This window comes from Salvia hispanica, chromosome 4 (genome assembly GCF_029641045.1).
Source record: "Salvia hispanica isolate PSC_SH4W2 chromosome 4, Shi_PSC_v1, whole genome shotgun sequence".
Taxonomy (NCBI): Eukaryota; Viridiplantae; Streptophyta; class Magnoliopsida; order Lamiales; family Lamiaceae; genus Salvia; species Salvia hispanica.
This window is the reverse complement of record NC_142695.1, coordinates 19,311,106-19,325,136: the sequence shown is the minus strand read 5'-3', so window position 1 is coordinate 19,325,136 and position 14,031 is coordinate 19,311,106. Positions and strand designations below refer to the sequence as shown.

At 34.4% G+C, this 14,031-nt stretch overlaps 2 protein-coding genes and 2 pseudogenes across 2 annotated transcripts; all 4 read left to right on the top strand.

Moving 5' to 3' along the window:
• Positions 1-1,306, top strand: LOC148927419 (uncharacterized). Its single transcript, XM_089056583.1, has 2 exons — positions 1-1,109; positions 1,198-1,306. Exons 1-2 carry the CDS (start codon positions 1-3, stop codon positions 1,304-1,306), a joined length of 1,218 nt encoding a protein of 405 aa, XP_088912709.1.
• An 813-nt stretch (positions 1,307-2,119) lies between these two features.
• On the top strand, positions 2,120-2,968 carry LOC148927418 (uncharacterized; annotated as a pseudogene).
• A 35-nt stretch (positions 2,969-3,003) lies between these two features.
• Positions 3,004-4,418, top strand: LOC148927417 (uncharacterized). Its single transcript, XM_089056582.1, has 2 exons — positions 3,004-3,942; positions 4,023-4,418. Exons 1-2 carry the CDS (start codon positions 3,004-3,006, stop codon positions 4,416-4,418), a joined length of 1,335 nt encoding a protein of 444 aa, XP_088912708.1.
• Positions 4,419-9,459: 5,041 nt separating this feature from the next.
• LOC125194793 (xyloglucan galactosyltransferase XLT2 pseudogene) lies at positions 9,460-10,917 on the top strand (annotated as a pseudogene).
• The last annotated feature ends 3,114 nt before the right edge of the window (positions 10,918-14,031 follow it).

Below are 14,031 nucleotides of genomic sequence, written 5' to 3'. Positions count from 1 at the left end.
ATGGAGAAATATCTTTTAAAAAGACCAAGAATTTTGGATTCTGGTCCAGAACCAGAAGCACAGAGTGCTGAAGAAAATTTGATGGCAAATGATGATATAGATGAAAGTGAAATAAAGGCTGCTCCTGGTTTGCGAAAATCAATTGCAAAATATGGTATGAATATCCGGGATCATATTCGTAGAGAATATATAGCGAAAGTCCATTGTCAACCAAAGGGTAATATTTTTCAAAATACGCGTCAAGAAAAAGATAATAGGAGTTTTAGAGATGCTTGGTACAAAGATTATGATTGGCTAGAATATAGTGAAGCGAAACATGCCGCATATTTCTTTTATTGTTTTCTTTTCAAGCGTGGTTATGTGGCACTGGGAGATGAAGCCTTCACTAGTTGTGGTTTTTCTAATTGGAAAAAGGCACTTGAAAAATTTAAGGGGCATGTTGGGGATAAAAGTAGTGCACACAACAAAGCAAGGATAGAATATGAAAATTTTGTCAATCAAAGGAAAAGTGTAACTTATGTTGTAAGTAGAGGTATAACAACAAAAGAAAAGGAATATCGAATTCGATTGACTGCAACTCTTGGTGTAGTTCGTTTTCTTTTGATTCAAGTTTTGCTTTTTAGGGGACATGACGAGTCATCTACGTATTTGAACAAAGTTAATTTTCCTGAGTTGTTAGAATGGTATGGTTCGAGGAATGATAAAATTGGTAAAGTGATTTTGAAAAATGCCCCTGGAAATAACCAAATGACTACTCCATTAATCCAAAAAGATATGGTTAATACTTATGCGGTGGAAGCCACGCTTGATATATTGGAAGAAATTGGAGATAGACACTTTTCAATCCTAGTTGATGCAACAAAGGAGCAAATGGCAATTGTCATAAGATTTGTGAACAAGGATGGCCGGATAATTGAAAGGTTTTTAGCTTTGGTTCATGTCAAAAGAACTACATCAGTTTGTTTGAAAGAGGCATTTGACTCCGTATATGCTAAGCTTAAGTTATCTTTATCAAGATTGAGAGGCCAAGGATACAATGGAGCATCAAACATGAGAGATGAATGCAATGGATTGAAAGCACTAATTTTAAAGAAAAATCCATCAGCTTGGTATGTCCATTGTTTTGCCCACCAACTTCAATTGTGTGGCTGTGTGCAAGACAAATCAATATGTTTGTGATTTATTCACTTATCTTAGCTCGATTGTAACAATACGTGGATCTTCTTGCAAAAGTGCTGATATGATTCGACAAACCATTGCGGATCCAGGGGGCAGGAGGGGGCTGTCGCCCCCTCCATGCAACTAATTTTCCCTTATCCCGGACGTATATTATTCATATCCGTCCCCTCCGTTGCCTCCGACGTTGCCTCGTTAACCGAAAAAATAACCATTATCGCTTCAAGCTCAATTGAAATAAAATATAAAATCTCAAGCTAATTGAAAAAGAATTAAAAGTCCAATCTGGAATCTACCTTTTAAATAAAATTAAACTCTAATAAAGAAATAATTAATAAACTTGAGCCCTAAAGAGAATCCTCAAATTCCATACGCCTGTGACCTGTGTCTTCTCTGGCGAAGAGAGTGACGAGTCTGCTCCCAGCTCTCAAACTCCGATTTCCTCCACGGCCCGCCGTCCACCCTCCGGACTCCACAACCACAAATCCACAAGTCCGCCCCTGCTGCCTCTCCAATCTCCATCTCAAGAAGAAGCCCAACCATTCTCAAATTCCAGAAGCATAATTTCATAAATTTGAAGGTGTGTTTTAAAATTCAAATTCATGTCTTAGAATTTGTAGATTTAGGCATTTAGCCATTCAGGAGAGATTAAAGATATTCCTTTTGGAATAGGAAAAAAAAGTAGCGTAGAAGATTAAAGATGCAGCTCATAGTTGAAACTTGGAATAGGAAAAAAAATATAGTAGCTACATTTGAATTTTAAATAGATTGGAATGGCAATAAATGAGAAGTGCTGAAGTGATGTATATATAAAACATTGGGTGGGTTCCATGTGCTAAATGCTAATGACAAGTGTAGTTTCGTGGACAGTATAAAGTGAGTAAATGATAGTTACTTTGTTATAACATTTTATAATTATTGTATTCCTTTTTTTTCATTAGGTATGGAGAAATATCTTGAAAAAAGACCAAGAATTTTGGATTCTGGTCCAGAACCAGAAGCACAAAATGCTGGAAAAATTTGATAGCAAATGAGGATATAGATGAAAGTGAAATAAAGGCTGATCTTGGTTTGCGAAAACCAATTGCAAAATATGGTGTGAAAATATTCGATTGTATTCGTAGAGAATATATAGCGAAAGGCCATTGTCAACCAAAGGGTAATATTTTTCAAAAAACGCGTCAAGGAAAAGATAATAGGAGTTTTAGAGATGATTTGTACAAAGATTATGATTGGCTAGAATATAGTGAAGCGAAACATGCTGCATAATGCTTTTACTGTTTTCTCTTCAAGCGTGGTTATGTGGCACCGGGAGATGAAGCCTTCACTAGTTGTGGTTTTTCTAATTGGAAAAAGGCACTAGAAAAAATTAAGGGGCATGTTGGGGATAAAAGTACTGCACACAACAAAGCAAAGATAGAATATGAAAATTTTGTCAATCAAAGGCATAGTGTGACTTATGTTGTAAGTAGAAGTATGACAACAAAAGAAAAGGAATATCGAATTCGATTGACTGCAACTCTTGGTGTAGTTCGTTTTCTTTTGATTCAAGGTTTGCCTTTTAGGGGACATGACGAGTCATCTACGTATTTGAACAAAGTTAATTTTCTTGAGTTGTTAGAATGGTATGGTTCGAGGAATGATAAAATTGGTATAGTGATTTTGAAAAATGCCCCTGGAAATAACCAAATGACTACTCCATTAATCCAAAAAGATATGGTTAATACTTATGCGGTGGAAACCACGCTTGATATATTGGGAGAAATTGGAGATAGACACTTTTCAATCCTAGTTGATGATTCACGTGATTGCTCAACAAAGGAGCAAATGGCAATTGTCATAAGATTTGTGAACAAGGATGGCCGGATAATTGAAAGGTTTTTAGCTTTGGTTCATGTCAAAAGAACTACATCAGTTTGTTTGAAAGAGGCAATTAACTCCGTATATGCTAAGTTTAAGTTATCTTTGTCAAGATTGAGAGGCCAAGGATACGATGGAGCATCAAACATGAGAGATGAATGCAATGGATTGAAAGCACTAATTTTGAAGGAAAATCCATCAGCTTGGTATGTCCATTGTTTTGCCCACCAGCTTCAATTGGTATGTGTGGCCGTGTGCAAGACAAATCAATATGTTTGTGATTTATTCACTTATCTTAGCTCGATTGTAACAATATGTGGATCTTCTTGCAAAAGGACTGATATGATTCGACAAATTGAGCACAATAGACTAGTTGAAATGATAGAGAATGGGGAAATCGGTACTGGTAGAGGCCAAAATAAAGAAACTTCTTTTAAGAGACCAGGTGATACTCGATGGGGATCTCATTATGTCACTGTAATTCGTCTTGTAAATATGTGGCAGTCTGTATCCGAAGTACTTGAAAACGTACTTGTTGATGGAGAAGAATATGAAACAAGGGGCAGAGCTGTAGGTCTCCTACAGAAAATAGAGACTTTTGAATTTGTATTCATCCTTATGTTGATGAAACATTTGTTGGGGTTGATTCAACCATTGTCTTGTGCCTTGCAACAAAGAGATCAAGATATTTTAAATGCGGTTTTCATGATAGAGAATGTGAAAGAAAGCTTGAGATCATTTCGAGAATTTGGATGGGATACTTTCTTGCAAGAAGTGAATGATTTTTGTGGGGCAAATGACATTTCAATAACAAACATGGATGATGATGCTCCAAAGCGGATTAGAATGAGGAATGGTTCAAACATCAAGAACTACCATCATTATCGCGTTGAAATATTTTGTCAGGTAATTTGAAGTTTTAATATCTTATTCATTTACTAAATTAGAATCATCCTGATATTTAATCTTTTCTGTGCGTCAATTAGGTCGTCGACTTACTTACACAAGAGATGGAAAATCGTTTCTCTGAGGCATCCACAGACTTGCTAAGTTGTATGGCATGCCTCGATCCAAAAAATGATTCCGCTGCTTTTAATGTTGATAAGCTTGTTCATCTTGCTACTCTTTATCCAAAGGACTTCTCATCGACTCAACATACTGAATTGTTACGACAACTTGAAACTATTGTTGATGTTGTGAGAAGAGATGCACGTTTGAATGGTATTAAAGATTTGGCTAGCCTATCTCAGAAGATTGTTGAAACCAAGAAAGATAAAGTTTTTCCGTTGGTTTATCGTCTGATTGAGTTGGTATTGATCTTACTTGTAGCGACTACATCTGTTGAAAGAGTATTTTTCATCAATGAAATTTGCCAAGACTGACTTGCGGAATAGGATGGGAGATGAGTGGTTGAATGACAGTTTGGTAATATACAATGAAAGATCCATCTTTGCTAGTGTTTCTAATGAAAGAATCTTGAAATGTTTTCAAGATATGGATACCCGAAGAAATCAGTTGTCTCGATTAACAGATGCTAGCACTACTTGAATTGTAATAGACTTTCATTTTGCTAAAAAACATATTGAAGTATTATATTTAATATTTTATTATTTATTATTTTATTCCGCCTCCTCCGTTTTTAATCCTGGATCCGCCACTGCCAGTGACGGATCTAGTTGGGGTCGAGTGGGGTCGGCCGACTCCACCGCCAGCTCCAATGAATTGCCTGAAAACGCCTTCAATCAGCCGCCGACCCCACAGTCCCTACATCTCCATGAAGGGGTTGGCAGCGGAAGCATACATAAATCGATTACATAATAATCCTGATCTATTTAGCAGATTATTTAGATAAATTCTATTCGCGCAATTATCACATGTATCATGCTCACAACTTGAATTCATACATGTTTTAGCATAATTGAAATCCTAAAACATGTTCCTACGGAGTTAGCCAATTTACCTTTCTGATTCTCCAAAGAATCGAAGATGGCTCGCGCCTTCTCTACGTGAAGATCTTGATTACTAACCACGGATCTTCTGACTGGTTCCCGGACAGTACGTTGATATCAGTGTGGGCTGATCTCACCAAAGTACAAGGACTCAAATAATGGAGGACAAAAAAACTGCTCATGGAAGCAGTTGAAGGACGAAAATTTCGTCCTCTTCTACTGCTAGAGGGGGAAGAATTTTTAGTCACTAAAATTATGTGTATTCTATCTCCTTTATTCTCCTATTTATATTAAGTCACATATTGGGCCCAGTTAGGGATCTATGGAAGACTTTGGATATGGGTTCTCCCAATTAGCTTTTCTCTAATTAAATTGAACCCACAATTTAATACAAGCTTATATTGGAATATTACGAACAACCACTATAGAAGTAATATTGCACTCCCCATCCAAATCCGAGATTACAAGTAATTCGGGTTTCCAATATTTATTATTATTTATTTCTCGCGCTTAAGATAGAAACGTTTAATTAATTAGTGTTTGCTATGAACTTAATTAATTAACATATTTACTCCAAGAGTGGACTCAGCAAGAAACACTTATTTATTATTCATGGAGTAATCAAACTCCAACTAGCTAGGTTCCGAATAATAAAGTCCTCGTTCGAGCTCCTCTTGTGAACGTTATCAAACGAGACTCAGCTCGCGCACGATTCAACATAATAGCAATCCTAGCACCTCTAGATATTAATCTACACTACCCAATATGCCAGGATTCTTGGGTTATGAAAAACCCGCACATATTGGCAAGTCAAAGTAGTGCTCAATCTGTCCAGAGCCTTTGTCCTAGCGGCAAGGAGCTTAGACATCAATGTATGAGGTGCCGAGTTCGAGCCCTCTTAACATCAGTTGTAATTTCCTCCTTTCTTAGGAGTTTATATATAATATCCTCCTTCATATATGAGTTAAATTTTTTATTTTTTTTAAGAAAAAAAAAAGTAGTGCTCAATCAATACCGTATGTTCAATGCTAACGTACATTGATTAAGAAACAAATTATCAAGACCTCGTCTTTCAGTAGATAGCATAAAGACTCGTCTTGCTGTTAGATCCAATTCAATGCTATACCACACCAACATCATCTTATTTCGTTAAGGCTTAGAAATAATCGGACTGACATTGCAACCTTTCACGACAGGTAGTCTAGGCTCATCTAGGTTGTGAAATTCTTATTTTCTTTGTTCAGAACTGACCGTGTTATCTTACAGTGGACGACGCCTACAACCGGTCTATTAAAACAAAGACTTAGACTTTGTTACGTTGATTATACATTTAAATATGCAATAAACATCCATTAAATATAAAACATAACAACAATACGACAAAAATAATCTGTTGCAATAATTGAAAAATAAACTATAGAGTTTTGCAGTATCAAATCACTCAAAATGTGATTTCTAGTATACAAACTCTAACACTCCGCTCCGTCGTCAACATCAGTTCTGGCGGCACAGAGAAGAAGGGTTATGTTACCTATATTAGTTTTATATTGGTTGGGTCTTCTTCGTTACAAATTAGTTAAAGCCCAACTCATTTTTACCTTGTATTTTAATATAAGTTTCAATATTAAATTAATTCTTCATAATATTGAATACGAAAACTTTAGCATAAGTTTCAACATTAATATGATATTTTTACCTTTTCTATAAGGAATTTTTATCATTTTCTTTTTTCTACTAATCAATAAGTATATTCTTTTCTCAAATCCGTAAATTCATTTTTATCATATTTTAAATAAACATAATAATTAATATACTGCTTATTGATTTCATTGGTTTGCTTATCTCAATGAGACTATATTAAAGTGCTATAGTATATCATAAGGATTCTTAGTTGAATATATTTTGAGTTTTGATAATTTTATTAAATATATCCAAACTATCATATGATAAATTTAATAATAAAATTATACTCCTTCTGTCCCATTAAAAATTAAACGTTTTCTTTTTTTGATTGTCCCATTAAAAATGAAACGTTACCTAAAATAGAAATAACTCTATCTCTACTTTTTCATCTCTCTTACTTTACTCTCTCTTCATTAACTCACAAAATAACACTACATAAAATCCCGTGCCGATTCCCAAATATTTTATTTTAAGTGGGACGGAGGGAGTATTTAGTTGTTTTCAGATTTTGAATACTCATTGAACCCAATTATCATGTACACAGCATAACATAGTGTTATTTAAATTTTAATAATTTTTTATTTAAAATAATTATGTAAATATATACTCCGTATTTTCTAAGTTCCAAATAGTTGAGATATTTTTCGTTTTAGAATGTTCTACTATAATAAAGTCATTTTTTCTTAATATTTGCGTCGAAAGAATATGACTCTATTACAACAGAACAGAGTTATCTCATTTATTTCGACCCTACGATTATCAGTTTCTGGATCCGCCATTGGTCTCGGAGCATATACTCATTAACCTCTTGTCGCCGCCGATGTGTAGTAGACATCTAGAAATAGATAAACAGTATTGATCCACGCTTAAAAATATATCCCATAAACCAATAGTTTCTAATATACGCATTGCTCTTAAACCTGAGTTGAAGAGACATTAGATAACAAACAATTACTGCGCATCAAATAATACGGATAAAATCATGATTATACAAAGGAATTAATTTGTATAACATAAAATTTTAGAAATTATAATTTACATCAAATACTCAAACTCAAAGTGTTATTGCACTTAATGTTTAATGTTGGCAATTGAAACTAAAAAAGTAAAATATAACTGTCTCACATCGGTGTTAAGAGAAAACTGAAACTAGTATATAAGTTTCATGGGCCCCTCTTCTATCACCAATTGGTTTTAGGATGGAACCCATGGATTTCTATCATGGTATCAGAGCGGGTCACCGATTGTGGGCTAAAATTAACTGATCCAGCAGAATAACTGGGCTGAAACCGAAAAAAATGACTGACCCAGCAGAATATCTGGGCTGAAACCGAAAAAAATGACTGACCCAGCAGTATATCTGGGCTTAAAATCTGGGCCAATGGTCAGAAAAAAATTGGGTCATTCGTCCAAACAATCAGGAAAAAAGTCCAACCCCTCCAAGGTACGATATCAAGAGAAAACTAAAACTAGTACTCCCTCCGTCTCACAAAAGATGTCACACTTTTCTTTTTAGTTTGTCCCACAAAAGATGTCACATTTCTATTTTTGGAAAAAGCTCTCTCTCACATGAATATAAAAATAATATTTTCTTTTTCTATTTAACACACAAAATAAAACCTCATAAAATTCTATGTCGTCCCACAAGTGTGACATCTTTTATGGGACAAAGGAATTATATAAATCTCATGGACCCCTCCTTCTATCATCAATTAATTTTAGAATGGAACCAATAGATTTCTATCGCTTAATACCAATTAAGCACCCATATGTTTAAATTAAAAACAGTTTAAGAACATCCCTTCATCTCATATCACAATCCACACGAGTCAAGAGATCCATGCAAAGCTCCACATCTACTTAGAACGAAAATCGTGCACCGTCAACTCCTTAAGATCTAATTAGGCGACTTGATTATGCCTCCAAAAGGTCGGCATTTGCATTATTACTCCCAAAAGTTGCCTTTTATATATGTAATGTATAGATAGATTAGGGAGAAAAAAAAATACCAAATGGTGCCAAAATACCAAAATAATTAGGAAAACTCCAGATATGAAAACTTAATTAAGGCGAAGATAAGCATGATTATTGCAAATATTGTTAAGGTATCAAAATCAACTAAAAATTAAACACAATTACAATCAAGGTCAAAATCAGGGCTTTGTCATCTGTGGTAAAATCAAGCTTTATGTATACTAATTACACTTAAACATGTTAATGGTACGATCCATATCAGAAGGTATCTTATTTGTCGGAAAGAGCACCTTTGATACTTCGAGACTATAATAGTACTCCACTAATTTTATATTTAGTGTCCTAGCTACAAAAATAAATACGTACATTTTGCCACACAATCTACTTCATATTTTAACATCTCAAATACTCTATTTACAAAAAACGATACTTCACATATTTTTCGTGTAGCTTCTACAAATTAAAGTGTTGACAAAATTCAACACACGCGCGAAGGGCAGTCTTGGGCACTCATCAATTTGAGAGTTTTATTTTACTTTTTTTTAATTTGGTGATTAAAACTTTCAGCCTTACTGTTTATAAATTAAAGTATGCACAAATTCTGAATACTATCTTTTTAGTTTTTAGGACTTGGTTAGGTTATCAATTTATCATAAATTGCATGATTTAATATATGTCATATCTGTATTAATATCTGAACTCAATATTTTTAACCAAGTAATGAATCTGTGTTTAAATGGCTCCGCATCTTTACATGTAAATACTCCATCATTTCCAAAACAAATTAAAAATCAAATAGATGAAATATATAATAAATTAGTCCAATATCCTAAACCACCGCCGCCGCCGCCAGCCTCCATGTTGAAAATATCCAACATCTCCCTCCACCACTGTGCATGGCTCACCCTCATGATCCTCCTTCAGCTTCTCATCACCCTCTTCCTCAACGGCTCCTTGCATTCCCTCTTTCTCCACTCGGAATCCACCGCCGCCGCCTGCAAACTCGGCCGGATTTACGTCTACGACCTCCCCCCAATCCTCAACAAAGACCTCCTCCACAACTACCACGCCGGCCTCGGCCCCCCCGCCGCCGGCCTCGACGCAGCCGTCCCTCTCAACCTCGCCGCCGCCTGGCACTGGACCGACATGTACGCCGCCGAAGTCATCTACCACGACCGCATCAACAACTACCGCTGCACCACCTCCGACCCCGCCCAAGCCGCCGCCTTCTACATCCCCTTCTACGCCGGCCTCGCCGTCCGGAACTACCTCTTCTCCAACTCCACCGCCAAGGACCGCGACCACCACGCCGCCGCCATGCTCAATTGGGTCAAAAACCAACCCGCTTGGCGCAACTCAAACGGGTCGGATCATTTCCTCATGCTCGGGCGCCTCACGTGGGCTTTCCGCCGCCTCACCGACGACGACACCGAGTGGGGCTCGAGCCTCCTCTACATGCCGCTGATGAAGAACGTCCTCCGCCTCACCGTCGAGAGATTCCGGTGGGACGAGCTCGAGTTCAGCGTGCCCTACCCGACCGCATTCCACCCGAGATCCGAATCCGATATCCGCCAGTGGCAGGCCTGGATCCGGGCCAGGAAAAGGCCCACTCTCTTTACATTTGTCGGGGCGACCCGGGAAAAGATCCGGAACGACTTCCGGAGCGTCCTCATGGAGTATTGTACTAAGAAAGAAACGACGTCGTGTCGCGTCGTGGATTGCTGGAAGACGCCTTGCTCTGATGGAGCTCCGGCTATACTCGAGGCGTTTCTCGGGTCGGATTTTTGCTTACAACCAAAAGGAGACGGGTTGACCCGGAGATCCGCCTTCGATTGCATGTTGGCCGGTTCGATCCCGGTTTATTTTTGGAGGGGGAGCTTTGAGTATCAATATGAGTGGCATTTGCCTAAAAATGCCTCTGAATACTCAATATTCATCGATAATGATATTGTGAGAAATGATACGTCCATTATTAAACGAACCTTAGAGAAATATAGCAAGGAGGAGGTGAAGAGGATGAGAGAAACTATCATTGAATTTTTGCCAAAATTGTTGTATTCCAAGTCCAATGCCAATCTAGGTGGAATTGAAGATGCTTTCGACATTGCCATGGATGGAGTCTTGAAAAGGTTTGAGCAACAAAGAAGATTAATGGATGCCTCCAAAGAAAACAAACAAGATTAATTTTTAGTTCAATAACTTTATTTTCATCGTTATATAAGCTTGTTGTGTATAGTATTACTAGTACAATTTGGGGAATGATTATACTTGATCACATATTTTTGGTTCACTCATATTAGCATGTATTAAAACATGTGAGCATTTTGCTGTTAAATAATTAATTAAGTGCGGAAAGATTAACTAGGTCAAGTTATATTTCATCAGGTTCTGGTTCAAGCCCACTCAAATGGTAGGCTAATAAAGTTATAGTTTGACCAAATTTCATGGTTATATTGACAATTTTCTCTTTATTATACAATTCCATGTTACTTTCAATTTTCTTTTTGGATCGTAAATTAAGGATCGAGTGATTACTGATTAGTGTAGTTAAATTAGTATTTTAAATGTAACAAGAAAACACATGATCACTTAATTAACTCTAATGTTTTGATAAAATTCTTTTATTTTTGCTTTAAATAGAAATAGTGTAAGTAGTTTGGACGATGTGAAACAGAAAAGTGTGAGTGGCATGAGACGAAAATAGTAGTAATACTTTTTACGTATCTGAAAATAGTCTCTCTTTCATTTTTCATTTTTTAAAAATTAATCACATTTCTATATACGAAAACTTTCTCACTACTTTTTTCAAAAAGTTACAAACAAAATTTTGTGTATAAAATGATTAATATTCAATATATGTGAATATTTGTAGAATTATAAACTATATACAAATCTAATTTAATAGTCAAAGTACATGTGTGCAACTAAATAAGTGTAAAGCCCATAAATAAAGGAAAGAAACGTGGGCTGGGCTTTTCACTATACGTACTCCAGCATTTGAATAGCCCAATAAAATAATTAATTTGGTATAATTCTCGTAATTTCAGTAATTTCGTAATTTGATAGCTATAGAGCAAGTTACAAGCTCTTATCTAGCTTGGATCGCATTTGGTGCTTATGTTTGCGTTAGTGACCGAGTTATTTTTATGGTCCAGAGAAGCATGTCTTAATTAAAGATATTATAATAAATTACTAGGTTGTCATTCACTTTCTCACTCTCAATTTGTGCATAAATATTATTGAGGTTATTCTAGTCTTCACAAAATTTAACATGGTATTCTATCTTGCACCAAACATAAATTAAATATAGCTCAAAATTTGTTAAACTATTAAAAACACTAATTAGAAATATAACTAGCACAAATCATGACATATACCATAATCATTAGCTTAACTAGCAGTAATATGGATAGTCTATCAAACGAGCCCTTATAATAACAGAAATTTTGGTATAGAATGAAAGTTTTGTATACCAAAAAAAATAGAACAACAACCAAATGTATAAATATTAAGTATTTCAAATTTTTTGTATACCTATCCATAGTATGTTGAAAAGTTCCGTACAATATTTAATTTTTTCATGCAGAAAATTTTGATACCCTATTCAGTACTATGTTTCGGTACGATATACTCACCATACATACCAATTAATCTCCAAGTACAACTCACGTATAATTATATCCACACAGAAAGATAACTCGAACTTTTGACCTACTAGTTGAAGAGATATAACATTTTACCAAATGAGGAGTACATTTTATTTTCAATGTGGAAATTAAATTATTGTTTAACCTTATAGAATAGTACGCGAGTATTTTATGTAAACATAATATTTTCTAATATTAAGATATTTCTTAAATTATGGGGTATAATTTCACGAACGAGAATTTAGATTAAAATTTCATGATCATATATGTCGATATTTCATACTACTATTAGAATGTTAAAAGTGGCAAAACGTCGAATAATTATGTATAATAATCTAGATTGATATGAAATATTACTCTTTTTATCCTTCAAGCACCGAGTTCTATATAGGGCTGGCAATTTTTGACACGACACGATAATCCGACACGAATCCGCACGAAATTATTGGGTTTGGATCAAGTCTTATTGGATGCGGGTCATTATTGGGTCGACCCACTAAGAACACGAAAAAATTGGGTCGGATGCGGGTTGGATGAGGGTCGGGTTGGGTAACCCGTTAAAAATTAATATTATTATTTTTATTTTAAGTAAAGATAAATTTACAAAAATTGTATACACAAAATGCCGTTCAAATTTTAAAAAGGATAATATTAATTTATTTTGATTAGATAGCATCATTAATTACATATTTTTTGACTAATTTAACCTTATTTATAATTTTTCATTTTTCATTTGTATTGTTGTACGGATATGTACCAGACCCTTATTAAAAGAAAAATTTTAGAGAGAATAACCATCCATATTCCATAGTTGTAATTGAATAATGATGGAATAATTTTTTAGTCATTTTATTTAAACTATCACAATGATATAAAGATAAATAAATTGCCTTTTTTTACAAAGTATAAATTAGGAAAACACTCTTTTGTTTGGAAATTCTCTCATATTATTTTTGAAACCATTGATATTTTATCATTAATTTCTAACTTCTAATTTTGAAAATAATATTATACATATTGGTTGATTATTCTATCTAAAATTATTAACAATATAATATGGGTCATTCAATGATGAGACATTGTTGGACTCAACACATATAATAATAATAATAATAATAATAATAATAATAATAATAATAATAATAATAATAATAATAATAATAATAATAATAATAATAATAATAATAATAATAATAATAATACAACATTCAAATGTATAGCACTTGCTACATAAATTGATAAGATCATGAAAAATTATTAGTAATGATAAATCACAATATTTTCAATATTTCATTTACTGTATTATTTTAATATTATTTTTAGAATTATTTTCATAGTGTGTAATAATATCATAATAGAGATGCTATGATGATAACAACATGTGGAACCCAACATGTAAGTTATAACATATCCTTTAATTATATGACTGCTATGTAAATTGATATATTTAAATAGTATGATAAACCACAACAAATTTTAGACCCATATTATAAAATTAATTTATGATTAATAATCTGCTATATTTTATAATGCATCAAATGATACATAAGAGCTAGTTCGACGATAGAAGGTTGTTGCTCTCAACGTCCACCTAGGCGTGTGACACTTCAAGTGTATTAGTTAATATATTCAAAATATATAATTATGTCTTCGTTCATATAATTTTGGATAATAATATTAAATGACCATGTAATGACCCTACTTTGCATATTTCTCCATGTGTTATAATCAGTGGCGGAGCC